The sequence below is a fragment of the Acomys minous genome (assembly GCF_964271855.1).
Source record: "Acomys minous genome assembly, chromosome: 14".
NCBI classification, from domain to species: domain Eukaryota; kingdom Metazoa; phylum Chordata; class Mammalia; order Rodentia; family Muridae; genus Acomys; species Acomys minous.
In genome coordinates, this window is record NC_140496.1 from 36,516,530 (window position 1) to 36,533,980 (window position 17,451).

Here is a 17,451-nt window from a genome sequence, read left to right on the forward strand (position 1 = left end):
TCCAACTTGAGAATTTACTGAACACATTTTTCCTGGAATAAAAACATCAGACTTATCTTGGAATAATACATAAATAGACTTTTGACAAGGCATATTTTTCTCATATTTACTTAATCACCATACAACTTTATCTTTCCATATTAGAAGATGATCTAAGAGTATAAATCTGCCTTTGAAGGTTTTGAGTGTTTGGGAGTTTGGGGTAATGTTTTGGGCTTACACTTCCTTTTTACAGCATCACACTGAAAACTTGTGCTGCTTACACATAAATTTTATATGAGGTGTACAGAAGTAAATGGCTATAATGAGCATCAAACAATGTCAAGAACTCAATGACACCTAAGCCTAAAGTCCAGCATGTCTATGCAACCATAAGTAGAACATGAGAGCCCTCTGACGGAATTCTCAAATGCACTTGGGAACACAGAGGACTACAGACCTCACCATTGTCCCTGGGTTCTGACAGGTCTTTTCTCTCATTACACTCTTACTCATCAATGCTGAAATTAATGTTAATCAGAAACTGCGCTTGCTACTTGTTTGCTTAGTCACAATGATAGCGTGCTTTAAAAAGGAGAACATGTGTTTGTTATTCCAAGTTGGCTGCTTCTCAGGAGAAAAAGATGATTTGCAGATTGCATTCTCATCTTCCTTTTTCAAATGAAAGTTTGAATCTGTTTATTACTTGACATGTGACATATTAGAGAATTATGTGGTAAGATAAAACCCTCGTGTTAGTGCGTGGTATGAGACCTCTTCAATATGCTAAACATTTCTGATACAATGCCAAGAAATAAGAACTTTAAGAAATATTTAGTTCTTTTATTCAGAATAACTTCTTTGCAATTAAATCTTCCTGTTTGCTAAAAGAGAAACTTCATGCAATAATATGGTAAGGCTGTGTTCCAATTCTGAAATTAGTCTAATTTTGGTGCCAGGGAGCTAGTGAATGCAGTAGACTTTCAACACATAACCTAGGGAGGTTATTTGAATCCTTGCACTACATTTCTGAGTCTTACAGTGCACATGCGTGTGCGCACACACACTGTGTGCACAAAGCACTACTACCACCATTTTAAGGTTGGGTCCAGGATTCCTGTTGGAAGTGACTGTGAAGTATTAATTTATCAAGAGATGTTGATCTAATCGCTGCTTGTTTAGCTTGACTGTTGTAGAGATCCTTTTAAGAATTGAGCAGAACAAGCTTTTCCGTTGTGACCCTGCTCAGCATTGGGAAGAGCAGTGCTGGCAGCCCTAGACTCTGCTCATGTCTGCACCATGAGCTCCAGTTGTCTGCAGTGCTCTTGCTGAAGTACCTGTGGGGTTTTATGGGAGAGGGGATTACTCTCCCTCACTTCTCACATGAGGAAGTCCTGCACGTTGGAGCAATGAAGTTTTCCTGTAAGAGGAAGACCCAAGGGTAGAGAGGAGTTCTTTAGCTTTTATTTTGATTGTGTCATGTTTTAATCAAAGGTGTTATTAACAGTACACTTAAGATCCATGGCAGCCAGTGGGCATGCTAGTGATCACAGGCACCAGCAGCCCCTTCTGCAGTCTTGTCACAGAACATACCAGTGCAGTGGGTACAGACAGGCATCCTCCCTTCGCTGCCACTGTTGGTGTATACAAAGACATTTTCATGAATAAAAAGTTCTTAAACACTCTTCTCATATGCAGATTTAATCATGTATATAGCCCTTTCAATGAAAATGGAGCCAGCTGTGGTTCACCATTTATAGCTTCACAGATGGCTCCAAGCATAGAGGAATATAGTAAAATTCAAAAGGAATTCCTCATGAAACTCCAGTGGAATGCAGTCCTAAATTTAGAGGGAAGATAGCAGTGGGCTAAATTCAGATTGACTTATGCTGATTTACACTAGTATTTTGTGGGTTTGGAGAAACCCGGCTGCTAAATTGTTCTTAATTTAAACACACACAGCTTCTGATGTTCCTGCCAGATTAGCTGCTGGTGATCTCCTGCAGTATGAACAGGCCTGGAACACTACTGTTTCTAATTGCTGGCATCTGAGGGAATGTATAGTTGTCCTGTTTCATCATGCTAAGTTTTTCCCGGGTGCTGCATGTTTTTAATGATAGAAGGCACACATACATATATGTATTCACATTCATGCATATGTATTTATTTGTCTAGACACAGAAATTAGATATGTTCTTCATTTTTAAGTGAATTTGTAAAGGAATATTCTTTAGTTTTATTTGGATTTCATTTAAATCTAAGTAATTCTACCTTTGATAAAAATTAGCTTAAAATATTGGCATATCAGTTCCATGGTTTTTGGTTTTTAAGGATCCATATGTGAAATGAGAACACTGATAGAGCAAAACAGATGTCATCTTTAGAGTGACTTCTAGAGGTCCATTTATTTCCAAGGTGATATTATTTTAAATGTAATAAAAATATTCAAAATGTGAAGTGAATACACAGTTTTTTTGAAAGTTGTGCCTTTTTACAAACAGTATCTCTTGGAATAAAACCTCAGGACTAGTTGGGAGCAGCATTAAGGGCAATTTTCAGTAATACATTTTTTTCCAGTTACTTCATCATCAGTATAAAAGCAGATTTTATAGAGTTTTGCTTCATTTACTAGTTTAAAATAAGTAGAGGAGTCAAAGCTGCTGGTGATTACTCAGTCATGTCAAGCTTTGCAGATAATGGTTTTCTGCTGAAACGCAGATCATGATAGGTTTGCCTGAAGTCTGGCTATCACCTGGGAAGCTACAGAAACACGAATTGCCAGGCCTCCCTTTGAAGTGTCCCTGAGTGTCAGTGAAGCAGGCTGCTGTAGCACCATTGTTTCCCACATTCAGGAGCCGCTGGATAAAGAAATGGTTTGTTTTCTCTCTGTGTAGCATCTACTTATCCCTTCCTGTGCCGTGGCTTCGTCCACAGGCCAGGCCTTGACCATCAGCAGATTCAAACCATGACTGAAACTACTTTGGCTGCAGACGTAGCTCAGTTGATAAAGTGTTTGCACAGAGCCCTAGGTTCTCTCCCCACCATCTCATAAAGCAGGTGTGGGAGTGCACACCTGCAGTCTCAGCCCTGCAGAGGGGGAAGCCAGGCCATAAGTTCAAGGTCTTTCTCAGCTACCTAAGGAGTTCAAGGCCAGCCTTGAGACCCTGTCTTAGAAAAATAAGGGCCTGGGGACTACACTTTTATTAAGGAATCAATTCTAATTCTGTCTTCATAGTCTTATTAGATTAGAGGCACCCGCTTTTAAAATGATCTATGATAAAAGTCAAATTAAGTGCTCTTAGCCTATTGCTTTTATTTTTAGGGTAAAACTGCCTTCACACAACTTCTTAGTATCAGGATTACCACCTTGGGGTTTGATACACCATCATTTTATGTCTGTGTTATCACAGACTCACAATTTTCTCAGAATAAAATTTAGATCAGGTGGAAAATGTGTTTTCTCAGTCTTGAGTGAGTGGGCTTGCAAGTAGCAGAGGACAGTCGTGCCTGTCAGTTGCTGAGGTTTGGAGCCTGGATTCTTCTGGAGTATGTACAGTATCTGAATTCCTAACTAGTCCACAAAAGCTGCATGTTGCCAACTTTTCTGACTTTGGAGCTCTAAATTAAGGCCAGTTCCTTTGCTCATCCCACAAACGCTTTCATGTTCCCTAACCGCAGCCTGAGCAAGGCGCCTTGGTTTCAACAGCAGCAGACCAGCATATGTTTACTTAATTCCTAAGACATGATGACAGTGGTCTCTGTGCCACTAAAAGCTTTCTCTTTATTATTTTCGGGTGAAGCTGATTTCCCAGCTCTCCTTGCATGTCACGTGTGTTTTACAGTGCCTTCAGCGCTGCCCATGAGGAACAGTGGAAGTTAAAGGAGCAACAGATGAAAGTGCAGATTGCTCAGCTCGAAAGTGCCTTAAAATCTGACCTTACAGACAAAACCGAAGTCCTTGACAAATTAAAGACTGAAAGAGGTACATAGAAGTAACCACCCATATACTTTTGCAGACATCTGATGCTTATTTGCTAAGGCAGTCAGTACTTGTATGCCTACTGTTCGCCAGCCATCCTGCTGTCCTCTGGGGGCACAGCTTATATCAGTGCATATATGCCTATACGTGTGGGCGGGTGGGTGGTGTCTGTGTGTGATATATGTCTCATATTATGTGCCAAAAGAAGTGTTTCTGAGAGTCACTTTTATCCAGGTTGTCTTTCATTAATCTAATATCTCCAAATTCTGAATTTTTCTTTATTTGACAGTCAAAAAACATTTATTGTACTGGTGCTCAGCATTGTTCTAAGTTCTGAGGATATAGCAAATAAGACAAAGACTTGCCCCCATTAGACAACAGTAAGTTACAAAAGCCTGTATTGGTACAGGAAGTGGCAGATGCAATGGAAAAATTCAAAGCAGAGACAAGTAGAAGACATAGCTTTGTGCTGGTTTTGAAAAATCAAACCAGAACAATCTAAACCTATTCTATTAACCAAGACACTTTGTCAAAATGTCCCTGTTTAAGAAATGATAATTAAGCACAGTCATATTGTGTGTTGTCTCATAGAAATAAAATGCAATTAAAGATGTCTGGACCACTATAATACACACAGACACGTGTGTATCCCGTGCACAGAGATACACAATGGAAGTCACAGATGTTTTTATTGAAGTGTGGTACCTGTGTGCACCCATAATGTAGTACACCCGGGAATGTAGTAATAAGGTTGCTCTTTTGGAACATTTGTGATTCAGCTACATGAGAATTTTTGAAGTTTAATATGGCCAGGCATGGTGGTACATGCCTGTAATCATAGCACTGAGGAGACCAAGACAGGAGAATTGCAAATTCCAGACTCCCTTGGGCTATACATTAAGACCCTCTGTCAACAACTAAAAAGTTTAATACAGACTTAGTAAGAAAAATATATTTTTAGTTAGTACTCTTACCACAGGGTCACATTATTGACTAAATGGAGCATACTTTTTCATGTTTACTATTCCTAAAATCAGAGTACATCCATAAGCAGTAACAGCTTAAAACTGGTTAGACATGTCTACATTTCACAAGCCTAAAATAGGAACACATAGTCAATGGAGTCTTTATCCCAGGGAAACACAGCAGTCACTATTTACCCACTGAGTGGTTAAGTTGACTGCTGCGTTGTTTTTAAGTTTTTCTAGAGGATTGTGCATGGAATTAAGTGGTGACGTGACTTCCGACCTGGTGGCTTTCTGATTGTAATGTGAACTAGTAAGTGCTTATTGGGGTGTTTTGTCTATAGTTGCTCAGTAAATTCTCGTTCACTGATGAAACTCTTGTTCACAAATAAGCATCAGTGCCCTATTGCCCATTCCAGTTTTTCAAAAATAGATGAGTTGTGGTTTTGTTTTGTTTTTCAAGACAGGGTTTCTCATCACCTTGACTGTCCTGGACTCCCTTTGTAGACCAGGCTGGCCTCAAACTCACAGCAATTTGCCTGCTTCTGCCTCCCAGAGTGCTGGGATTACAGGCTTGCGCCACCATGCCCAGCAATTTGCTCATTCTTAAAGGACAAGGGAAATGAGAGGACAATAGGATGGTTCAGCACTTAAAAGCGTCCTGCCACCAAGCCTCACAACCTGAGTTTGCACCAAATCCCATAGAGAGACAGCCACCTCCTGCGTCTTGTCCTCTAGCCCCCACATGCCCCACACACCCATACATAATTTTACAGAGAGAGAGAAATGAAATACACCCATTTTATTTCTGTTTTTTCTGCATTTTCTTAGATATCAAGAATTCCAAAACTTTCATCTTTCAGATAGCTGAATTTATCTCTCAAACAAAACTCTTAAAAGGGGTAGAATCTTAATTTCTCTTTAAACTATTGTTTTTTGATTGACTTGGAGAACTCTTATCATTAAGTATTATACTTGCTAAGATCTTCTGGCTCACCTAGCCCATCCTCATCTTTTTCAGTGGTTCTTATCTTTAAGGATTCTTTAAATGTTGAAAATATTGCACGTGCACTATGCAAGAGTTCTAGATCTGTTGCAGCCCTCAAGTTAATCTCTGCTGTTACTTGTGGCTCTTCTCCTGGTTGTTAGAGTGTGTGTATGGATGGGTTAAGTTTTATAATGTGCTCTTTTACTTGCTGTACTGTGAAGTCAGTCCTCTTGTATAAAGTTATATCCCTGCCATCATCATTAACAATCCCTGGTATAGTTTCTGGGTGTGCTGATGTCCTAAAGATGATTCAGCAACAGCTTTTGATGAATATTAATAAACTCTAGAAAATAAGTTAAAATAACTTTAAGATTTTAATAATAATAAAAATAACTTTTCTAGCTTTTAATCATTTTTCTGGGGAAATAAACAAAATATTGAAATTATCTATTTAAGGAAATCTTTGAATATCCAGAAAGTTTCTTTTTGTGGTAAAGATCTTGAAATGGTTTAATTTTCCTTTGAACTCTACTCACACATTTGCCTTTTCTTGTATCAAGTCTTCCTCGCCAGCAGATGCTTCCCTGGCTTCTTATAGTCATTCATCTAATGGCACAGTATTTTTAGAGAATATTCACCTCTTTATTCAAGGTACAAATTAGTTTCAGATTGTGTGAATATGTAGGGGAAGGATATGTAAATGCAGTTTGCATTTGGTTAATGCTTAAATTAACTGCATGTGTTTAAGGGCTTGCTTTTGAACGTTCCTTTCTAACTTTAGCTGAAATGCATAATTCAGCATAATGCATATGGTTATATTGATCACAGCTGAAGATATTAGCACAAAGGAGCTCTGAAAATTGTTTAGTTGAATTGTTCTCTGCGCTGTTATTAATGGTGTGCTGGAAGAATGTAAGCTTAAAGAGTGAAATGGTATCTCATTTGAATAAAATGCTGTTTAGCTTAACCTGCTTTTTGTCAAATTGTAAGGTAAGGGGGTTGTTTTTCATCTCATACAGAGTGCTTTGATTTTTTTTTTTTTGTATTATAATTCAGCAAGCCTATTTTCTCTTTGAACTGTAGCTGTGCAGTATTTTTAAAGACCCAAAACATATCCTAAATAAGCAGCTTGATAACGAGAGAATATAATGTATAATTCTACATAAATTCCGTAGAGAGAAGGTCAAGGATGTTTCCCCATTAAGTTATTGTCCCAGAAATGGCACTCTATTTTTAAAATCTCATTGAATGAGGACAAAGCTGTCAAACAGAAGAGTAAAGGATGGAAATTCTCATATAAGTTTATTTGCACCTATTGACGTATCTTAGCTCTGCAAAAATGAAAGGATTAAAAAAAAAAACTTAGAGCATAGGAAAGATGCCAGTGCACACTGTGTCCATGTTAGGAGGGAGCAGTGCGCCCTTTGTACAGGGGCTCTCACCCTTCCTCGAGCTGCGGCCCTTTAATACAGCTCCTCATGCTGTGTGCCCCCAACCATAAAAGTACGCCATTGCTACTTCAGAACTAATTTTACCACTGTTATGAGTTGCAATGTAAACAGCAGATAAGCAATCCCTGTGAAAGGGTCATTCAGCTCTCTCCCCACAAAAAGGTCATGAACTGCCTTTGTATCTTAATTTGTATCTTTGAGTTCCTGCTTCTGTAGACCACAGAGTGAATTCAGTTGTCACAGCACCTAAAGTTCCTCTCCCTCTCACAGTTATCCGGTTTTGTTGTCATTTTTGTTATTCTGTCCCTGTTATACAGTTTGTGGTTGTTTTCTTATTTTTTGTCATTGTTACACCACCTACCAATTCTTTTAACTGGATCAATAGAAGGAGTGCCACATCACCATTCTATCCCCTAACCAAAAAGCTTATTTCATAAGAATTCATAATGATTATTAATGTTAAAGACACAGTACCCTAACCAAAAAGCTTATTTCATAAGAATTTATAATGACTATTAATGTTACTTTTTAGTTTAGAGACAACTATTTGACCCATACCTTCAAGTGTTTTCACACTTGGAAATTCTTTCAGTTTACTGGATATGAGCAATTTACACCTAAGATAACCTTTAATTTTCTATCCACATAACAGAAGTGTTTATATATTTAATAATAAGATATCTCTATTTTTATACACTCAAGGATTTTCAAGAACTATATGATATTAACAATATCCAAATTTAGTCCATTTCTTCTTAACTATGTAATTTACTTTTTTACTTGTGTGTACTATTTATAGCTTGGGAGCACAAAGCCTTGAAAAAAGACAGAAACATATTTCTGTATAACATCCAGTCAGAATGCGAATGCATTCATGGAAAAAATTCTTGGTGAATGTGTTATTTGCTTTTTTATTAAGAAAAGGAAACAAAAATGCCCAACTTGAATTGAGGACTTATAATAAACAAAAAACCTTGAGATCAAAAAGAGACTGAGAAAGGCACGTTAGATGGCATGATCTAGGAGTCGTCCGTGAGGAGCCAGCCGTGGCCGTGGGGAGTGCACTGAAGAACCCAGCGTGAAGAATGCAGTGCATCTGCCTGCTAGCCATTAATGGCCTTCTTTGTTTTTGTTTTGTTTGTTTTAATGTGTCTGGGTGTTTTGCTTGCATGGATTTCTATCTACCATGTGCATACAATGCCTGCAGAGGTCAAAAGAGGGCATCAGATCCCCTCACTGCAGTTACAGGTGGTTTATAAGGTGCCATGTGGGTGCTGGAAATTGAACCCAAATCCTCTGGAAAAGCAGCCACAGCTCATAACTGCTGAGCCATGTTTCTTGTCCATGTGCCAGCCCCTTTATAAATTAAACACTTTTAATACAGAGAGCAAGAAATTAGTATATGAATTTGCTGTTTCCTTGATGTCTCCTTTACAGCCCTGCCTGTGGGTCATGTGACCTTTCCTTAAAAGGTGGCTGGAAGCCATCTCCTGCTAATAGCAGGGACCCTGTGAGCTGAGAGCACACACAGGTCGTCATTGATTCTGCCTCAGAAGCTATCTCCTGTTGGAACAGATTTGTTAGGGACATGGTTGATTAAGTTACAGATTTTGAGTTTATTAAATAAATGGTCTTGCTTTAATACAAAGACTTTATGCTAAGTCAGGAAAAGAAAATTCAAAGAAGTCAATCAGAGCACTAAAAGACAACTTTTTTTTTGCATGTCTTTCAGGACCCTTAATAAGTAAGTAAAATCATATATTTAGAAACATATATTCTTAGGCATTTTAAGTAGAATGTTCCTTTGAAGTCCCAGAGCCCACAGTTTCCTTGTGTTAATACTGTGACCGTCAGTCTTGAGTTTGTGATAAGTGAGTGAGTCATGTGGTGGACACATGATGGTTCTCGTTGGTTCCTCATCCCCTGCTGCCTTTGTCTGAGGTGCTGGCTCTGTTTCCTATCTGACCAGAATGATACTAGATCCAGCTTGCTGTGTATCCAGATTTAGGTTTTTAAATGTGATCTTCGACATAATTCTCACCTTGCTTTCTAATGTGCTGACTTTATTTTTAAGACCAAAATGAGAAGCTTGTGCAAGAGAATAGAGAACTGCAGCTGCAGTGTCTGCAGCAGAAGCAGCAGCTGGATGAGCTTAAAAACCGCACCAAGTTTTTCAACCAGGTGAACCAGTGTGTGTGTGTGTGTGTGTGTGTGTGTGTGTGTGTGTGTGTGTGTGTGTCTTCAGCATAGAAAAAAACAGTGTACAGCAAAGCAAGAAGTACAGATGTGTCACTTGGTTTATCAGCTAACACACTTGGTTGCTTATGTTATGTGAGGGTATTCTGAGTTGTGAAAATGTCCTGAGTACTTGGTTTCTTAAAGTCACAACCTCAGGCCCTGTATGTTCTATTAGATAGTCAGTGTAGTGGGAATCTGTGCTGTAAACTAGCCCTCACTGTGAGCTTTGACTTTCTCTATTACAGGAGAGTGATATTAATGCTGATGACCTGAGCGAAGCACTCCTTCTTATAAAGGTAGCATTTTACAATTAGTCATCGATGCCATGTTTTCATGTTTCAATGCAGTGATGGCCTTTGTCTATAAATCTGCTGTTTACAGAGTGAATTATGTGTGCATCTTCTAAAACTCACTGCGTCTTTGTGGGGGCAGGAGTGGAGATTGAGATCAGTGTTTATATTAAGATTCAGGAAATGGTTAGATGACATTTAGTTATAACATATACATATTTCATAGTGACATCAGAGTCAAGTTAAGATAAACCTCAACACTATTATTTAAAGCCCCTTAACTGCAAAAAAAAAAAAAATGCTTTGTTTTTACCTGACCCATTATAAAGCCAAGCTTACCTTCTGAAGTGAGATGTTCAACCATATGGTCTCGTCTAGTTCTGAGACACTGTATCTACAGGTACACTTTTCTGCTTATATTATAGTGTGCATTTTGATCAGATGAAAAATGTCTGTGATTTCATTTTTGTTCTGAAGTTAATAGATCATTTTTATTTCTTTGCAGTTGTTCCAAATGTCTATGCAAATGTATATGTTAACACTGCTTGATTTCTAGTGGGAAAATGGAAGCTTGTGAATTCAACTAAGTGTTGCTTGATATACCACATTAATTCACATGGTCACATTCTGTAAATTCTTGTTTCAATTAAAAACTATGGTTTTACTTTAGGCTCAGAAAGAACAAAAAAATGGAGACCTTTCATTTTTAGAAAAAGTGGACAGCAAAACTAATAAAGATTTAGAACGTTCCATGAAAGAACTTCAAGCAACTCATGCAGAAACAGTACAAGAACTTGAAAAGACAAGAAATATGTTAATTATGCAACATAAAATCAATAAAGATTATCAGGTACTATCAGATATTAAACTGAAAATGTGTATTTTCTGTAATATTGTACTGATGGCAGTCTTTTCAGAGAGATTTTTTTGTGCTGTCATCTTTTATTATCTATTGCCACCAACTATGAAATATTAATGCATTCCTGGAATTTAGCCCTATAGCTAGTGAGTTAGGATAAATAGTTTAAAAACAAATGATTAAAGCTTTGGTTTAGGGAAGTCCTAGTGGAATAATCTCACATCTATTAGTATCACTACAGTGAGTCATAGTCACTACCCTAAAGCCATAGCACAGCCCTCCACATCAGCTCAACAGTAAGACTACCATAAGCTATGTGACAGAAAGACACCATGCTTTAGAGTTCCTGATAGCCATCAAAAAGATGTTAAAATCATCCTAGTTTTGAAAACTCCAACTAGAAGTGCTTGATTTGTGGGATGGTAGCCTTAAAATTCCATCTAGAAATGTTTGAATCCTAGCATGGTAGCTTTAAAGCTCCAAGTTAAAATGCTTGGCTCAAAGTTGCTTTGACAGATGCAAATAGGATAATCATAAGTAGTGAACCTTTCTGTCTCTTATTTTTAGATGGAAGTTGAAGCAGTGACTCAGAAGATGGAAAATTTGCAGCAAGATTATGAACTCAAAGTGGAACAATATGTTCATCTTCTTGATATCAGGGCTGCACGCATCCAAAAGCTTGAAGGTACAGTGTGCACAGTTTTATGGCAATTGAAAATGCCGTCCAAACCCTCACTCACAATATTGTCCTATTTTTTCCCAATTTGAAGCTGGAATAAGTTACCAGAAAAACTACTTCATCTGATTCTTTTCTACTCAAGAATTTTTAGTAGGATTTTTTTCAAGAATTTACTGTTTTAAAATTCAGTATTGTAGTGAAGATTTCATAGCACTACAGAAAGTGTCACAGACTCACCCCACCTTTGTGATTTTTCTTCTAAGTAACCTGTGTACCTTAGCCAACTCTATATGCTTGCTCTTCATTAGACTCATTTTGCTTAGTCCAAGCACCAGCTTTGGTTCCTTTCTTCCTTGACATAAAGATAATAAATGCCCTTCTGTATTTCCAAAGCTATCTTGGTACTTAGCATGCCAGAACCTGGCTCTGATTGACTCACCCACCCTTTCCTTACCTGAAATGCCCTCACAGTGAGTTTCAAACTTTAGCAAATGCAGATTTCATATAAGCTGTGTGTGGCAGTTACACACATGTAATCCCAGCTTTCCAGAGGATAAGGTGGGAGGAATACAGGTCTGAAGCCAGCTTGGGCACAGTGACGAGCTCATGGGCAGCATGGACTATCTCGAGATCCTCTCCTAAAGATGTTAAACACAGAAGGTATCATTCTGTCTCTATCTGTTTGTGACTTTGCATCTCAAGTGAAAGTGTTATATCTAAGCACTTCCCCCAGCTAGAAGCCTGAACTGCCTTAGGTTTCTTTCTGTCACATCTCCTACCTCACATCTAGAATGCTTCTCTTAGGGTGGGGTGTGTGTGTGTGTGTGTGTGTGTGTGAGAGAGAGAGAGAGAGAGAGAGAGAGGAGAGAGAGAGAGAGAGAGAGAGAGAGAGAGAGAGAGAGAGAGAGAGAGAGAGAGAGAGAGAGAGAGAGAGAGAGAGAGAGAGCGCCTCATATCTTCTATGTGATGTCTGTGGATCTCAGAGACAGAATGGGCATTATATTGTCATTGTTTCCTTGATACTTGCCTAGAGTTTCTGTATCAGAAACTTAACCTCAAATCCAACTATGTTGAGAGACAAAATATTTAAGAAATATGTTAAGTCCTTTGGCTTTGTTCTCAAGAATTGATCAATGCCACTGCCATGGAAGAGGGGGGTTATGACTGCAGAGTGGGTTTATTGTAAGTGAATGTGGTCCCTTCTGCCTTCAGATAGCATAGCAAGGAAGCCCTTGCCAAATACAGAGCCTTCAACTTGAACTTCCCAGCCTTTGCAACTAACTAGAAGTAAATCTCTTATGTGGAAATGTAGCTCAGACCCTTGGGTTCAATCTTCAACACCAAAAAGGAAATAAAACAAATTGATTTTGTTTCTTTATAAGTTACTGGACTCAGATATTCTGTGATAGCAGTACAAATGGATTAAGACGATGCTTTCCACATTTTCTTGGCACACAGTCCTTCTGGTAAAAGACGGACTTCTACCTAGTGGCCTATGTGGTACGAGTTCCTTAAGGGCAGTGCTTCAGTTTCCCCGTCTGCATTCTTACTGCCTAGCATGTTGCTTATGACGCCTTAGAGGCTTGTGTTTATGGAGTGAATTGTTGAGTGTAAGGAGCAAGAAAAGTATGCCGATAAAGGCTTGGAAAGACGAGTGAAAATTTTTTATTTGGTGACCTCCCTTTTAACCAAGAAAATTGCATTAAATAAACTTTTATTCAATACTACTTGGGGGAGAAATGGTACACAGCACTCTGACTTCTGGAAAATTCTGGTCAGTTAGATGAATACAGCTAGTTCTTCCTCATAGATAAGAGGTCCTCAAAGTACAGTCTGGGAACCCCCAAGGCTCTCCTAACTGCTGTAGAAGTCTACAAGGATAAAACTATAATAATAATAATAATAATAATAATAATAATAATAATAATAATAATAATATTGTTAATTTTCATTTTTATTCTCTTACAAGTTTATAATGGAGTTTTTCAGGGGCTATATGGCGTCTGATATCACAACAAATTACACACAGCCAGATCCATATTCCAGCTGTTTTCTATTAAGTCAGACCCTAAAGACATTTATAAAAATGTTTTTTAAAAACTCTTTTTTAACTTGAAAGGATTAAAATAATGTCACTTCTTACATTTTTCGGAAATTACAACTTTGAAAACTAAATACTATGATTTATATTAACATGCATAGGTTATTGTTGTTATTAAAATATTTACATATTTTCAGTATGATAAATAAGTATAAATTGTTATCAAAGACTTTGGGGATCCTCAATAACTTTTAAGAGTATAAGGTTGCTGATGAGGTAGCTATTTGACACAAGTACTGAAGATAGCGTGCATGAAAGAGGCTAGTACTTGGCCTTGTAGAATCCAGCAAACTAACAGAAAAAAAAAACCCTAAAAGATGAAAAAGAAAAGTAAGAGAAGGAGGGGGACAGTGACATAAAAGCCAAATAGGGCAATAGTTTAAAAAGGAGAGTGCTTGTCATCCTAAAAAAGAAAAGAGCTAACAGAAGGCCTGACAGTGCCCACTCTAGAGCTGAACTGCTTCCTGGTGCATTTTGAAGGGGAGTTTCACAGAGAGGTGAGCAGGAGTGTCTTGGAGGAGCAGATGGAGACACACTTTATTCCTTCTGGAAATGTAAGTGTAACTCTAGGGGAGGCTGTGCATATAAAAATATGCAAAACCCAGACTGTCCCATACAGGACTCCTATTAAGCCGGGAATTTCTCAACATTTAGAAACTGGACCACAAATGCTATTCCTGGCTTATTTAATCATTTTTCCCAGTTTTATTTGGGCTCCTACAATGGTATTATTCACCCCAAATCAACCATAAGAAACCTTAAGAAAACAATGCCCCCTTTCCCCTAAAGCGGATTGGGTAGGTTTCTGTTTGCTCTCTTGGGCTACAGATGGTTATTTTCATTGGGAGTTGGTTCTAAGTTATTACTGGTCTTATACAGAGAAAAAACTAGGTTGGAGTCAGGAATGTCTCTCTTTTCCTTTATCTTTCTTTTAAAGGTATGGAGATAGGGGTTGAAAAGAAAGAAAGGGGGATATAGAAATATACAGGGATGATAGAACAAAAAGTAGATTATTAAATCTACTCCTCAACTTAAGACCTTCATTGTTACTCACAAATAAGGTTATTTTTAATTCATTAATATAGAATTTTGTATATTGATACAAAATAAGTTTAATTTTGATTCATTGGTATAGAATTCAAATGTAAGATTATTCTTCACACATTTATATATATTTCTACTATAAAATGAGGTATTGCACCCATCTAACTCAATGAAATACAAGGTTTACTTCCAATACCTTGAAAGTGGTATTGCAGGCTGTTTAGGATAATTAAGTAATACAAGCTAATTGTTAGTTGATCAAATCATGGTCATGTCAGTTACTAGTCTATTTTTATCACATGAATATATATCCTAGGTCTAACAGATAGATGTGATTCTATAGATATGTAAGGTAAAATGGGTCTTAGATAAGGTCTTCAAAAAGATGCAAAACCTTTTTTTAAAAAATGGCTTTATAAAACATAACTGACATGCATTTAACTGCACATTGAAAGAATAAATTTGTTTAGCTTAGGCGTATGTGTACAACTATGAAGCCATCATCATAATCAACATGGCAGACATGCCCATTACCTCCATATCTTATTAAGCTAAAAAGATGATATCCAGGAAAAAGGGGAGGTTAACTTCATAAGAGGAAAGATAACATGTAGCCGACCTAGAGGAGCACATGTCTGTGACCTCAGCTCTGACTCACCTTTCTTTTTCCTGTTCCTGGCTAAGGCTGTCTTACAACTAGAGGTGTAATACTTTGCATTTTCATTCTCTTAATTACAGTTGTATACATTTTGAAGTTTTAATTTTGTTATTTATTTTTTAATGAGCATCATTTGCAGAGAATAACAGTGAAGTTACAGATCAAGAATATTCAGTGAAAGCACCCAGACATTAGGTCACCTCAGAAGCTAGTTTGCATTTGTGTACGTCAGCATTTTAACGTCTCTAAACTGTATCTTTTCTTGCAGCCCAGTTAAAAGATATTGCCTATGGCACTAAGCAGTACAAATTTAAACCAGAAATCATGCCAGATGACTCTGTTGATGAATTTGATGAAACCATCCACCTAGAACGAGGAGAAAATCTATTTGAAATCCACATCAGCAAAGTCTCGCTTTCTTCTGAAGTCCTGCGGGCATCTGGGGATAAAGAGCCTGTCACTTTCTGTACCTATGCTTTCTATGACTTCGAGCTCCAGACAACTCCCATAGTGCGAGGCCTTCGCCCAGAATATAACTTCACTTCTCAGTATCTTGTCCATGTCAGTGACTTATTTTTGCAGTACATTCAGAAGAACACTGTCACTCTGGAGCTCCACCAAGCCTACAGCACAGATTATGAAACAGTTGCAGCATGTCAATTAAGATTCCATGAGATTCTAGAAAAAAGTGGTCGAATATTTTGCACAGCAGGTTTAGTTGGTAAGTACAGTTTATGGTTCTTGGATGTTTGAATCACTAGGTTGGCATTCTACATTTGCATCTTATCTCACACATAAGGGCATTTTAGGTAAGGGCAGAAAAAACTGCTCTCAGACAGGTTGAACTATCTTCTGTGTCATGAGTGATGGCGCAAGATAGCTATTAATACAACCGTTATAAATAGCTATTAAACTTATAAAGTCAAAGGTTTACTTTGATATTGATATTCTTGCTTAATTAAAATGTTAAGTGTACTACATTCTTCAGATGCTTCTGAAGACATGTCAACACTGTTGTTGCATTCTAGGAATAGTAGTTACTGATGAATAAGGCAGACAAAGCCTATGCCTAGAAGAGAAGACAAGCGCACACACAAACTTATAATATATAAATATATACATATATGTTATATGCATATATGTGTGTATATATAAATTGTGTGTGTGTGTGTATGTGTGTGTGTGTGTGTATGTGTGTGTGTCTGTATTAGGCAAGTGACTGGTATCTTTTTTTTCCCTCATGATGTGTAGTTAGGGCTACTTGGTTGAGTATGGGTAAGGGATAATTTACTGGACTATGCACAGTTTACTAATGACTACACTACTGAAGAAAATGATACCCTTTCCCCTGCTAACAATCAGCTGGCATTAACTCCTCATGAGGGAGTAAGGCCTCATGAACCAAACCCACTTCCACCCACCCTGCTGTCTGTAATTGAATATAGTTCAGGTCTTGTGCAAGGTACCTACAGCTGCTGGTTTTATTAGGCAAGGGAAGGGTGGTAAGAAAAGGAACCATACATACCATTACTAACTTCTTTTTTTTTTTTTTTTTTTTTCTTTTTTTTTTTTAATACATTTTTATTAATTTATACATATTACATCTCAGTTGTTAGCCCATCCCATGTATCCTCCCATCCCTCCCTTCCTCCCACTTCCCCCCCTACTCCCCTCCCCTATGTCTGTGTCTGAGGGGGATCTCCTCCCCCTGAATATGCTCATACGGTATCAAGTCTCTCCTTGGTGACCTATTATCTTTCCTCTGAGTGCCACCAGGCATCTCCATCCAAGGGACATGATCAAATATGGGGCACCAGAGTTTGTGTGAGAGTTAGATCTTCTTCTCCACTCAACAGTGGAGAATGTCCACCATGTTCATAGCTGCCTTATTCATAATAGCCAGAACTTGGAAACAACCTACGTGTCCCTCAACAGAAGAATGGATAAAGAAACTGTGGTACATTTACACTATGGAATACTACTCAGCTATTAAAAACAAGGAATTTCCAAAATTTGTGGACAAATGGATTGAACTAGAAATTGTCATAATGAGTGAGTTCACACAGAAGCAAAAAGAGCTAAATGGTATATACTCACTTATATCGAGACACTAGCCCAAGGTGTACGTCCCCATGAAAAACTGTACCTACCAGAATAATGGGTAAGAGGGGAGGACATCCTATTGAAACTTTAGGTGTGAGAAGCCTGGGAGAAAGAGGA

General features: G+C 37.9%; 1 protein-coding gene across 3 annotated transcripts in view; it reads left to right on the forward strand.

Annotated features, from left to right (window-relative positions):
• RPGRIP1L (RPGRIP1 like) overlaps positions 1-17,451 on the forward strand; it is a 98,147-nt gene that overhangs the window by 28,529 nt on the left and 52,167 nt on the right. For all 3 annotated transcript variants that reach the window (XR_014774499.1, XM_084756993.1, XM_084756994.1), the window contains exons 10-15: positions 3,822-3,961; positions 9,437-9,543; positions 9,846-9,896; positions 10,561-10,740; positions 11,317-11,434; positions 15,500-15,952. Coding sequence is in view for 2 of the 3 variants with exons in the window: in XM_084756993.1 (XP_084613119.1) it covers positions 3,822-3,961; positions 9,437-9,543; positions 9,846-9,896; positions 10,561-10,740; positions 11,317-11,434; positions 15,500-15,952 (1,049 nt within the window). In the remaining variant the exon portion in view is untranslated. The remainder of the gene's footprint in view (positions 1-3,821; positions 3,962-9,436; positions 9,544-9,845; positions 9,897-10,560; positions 10,741-11,316; positions 11,435-15,499; positions 15,953-17,451) is intronic.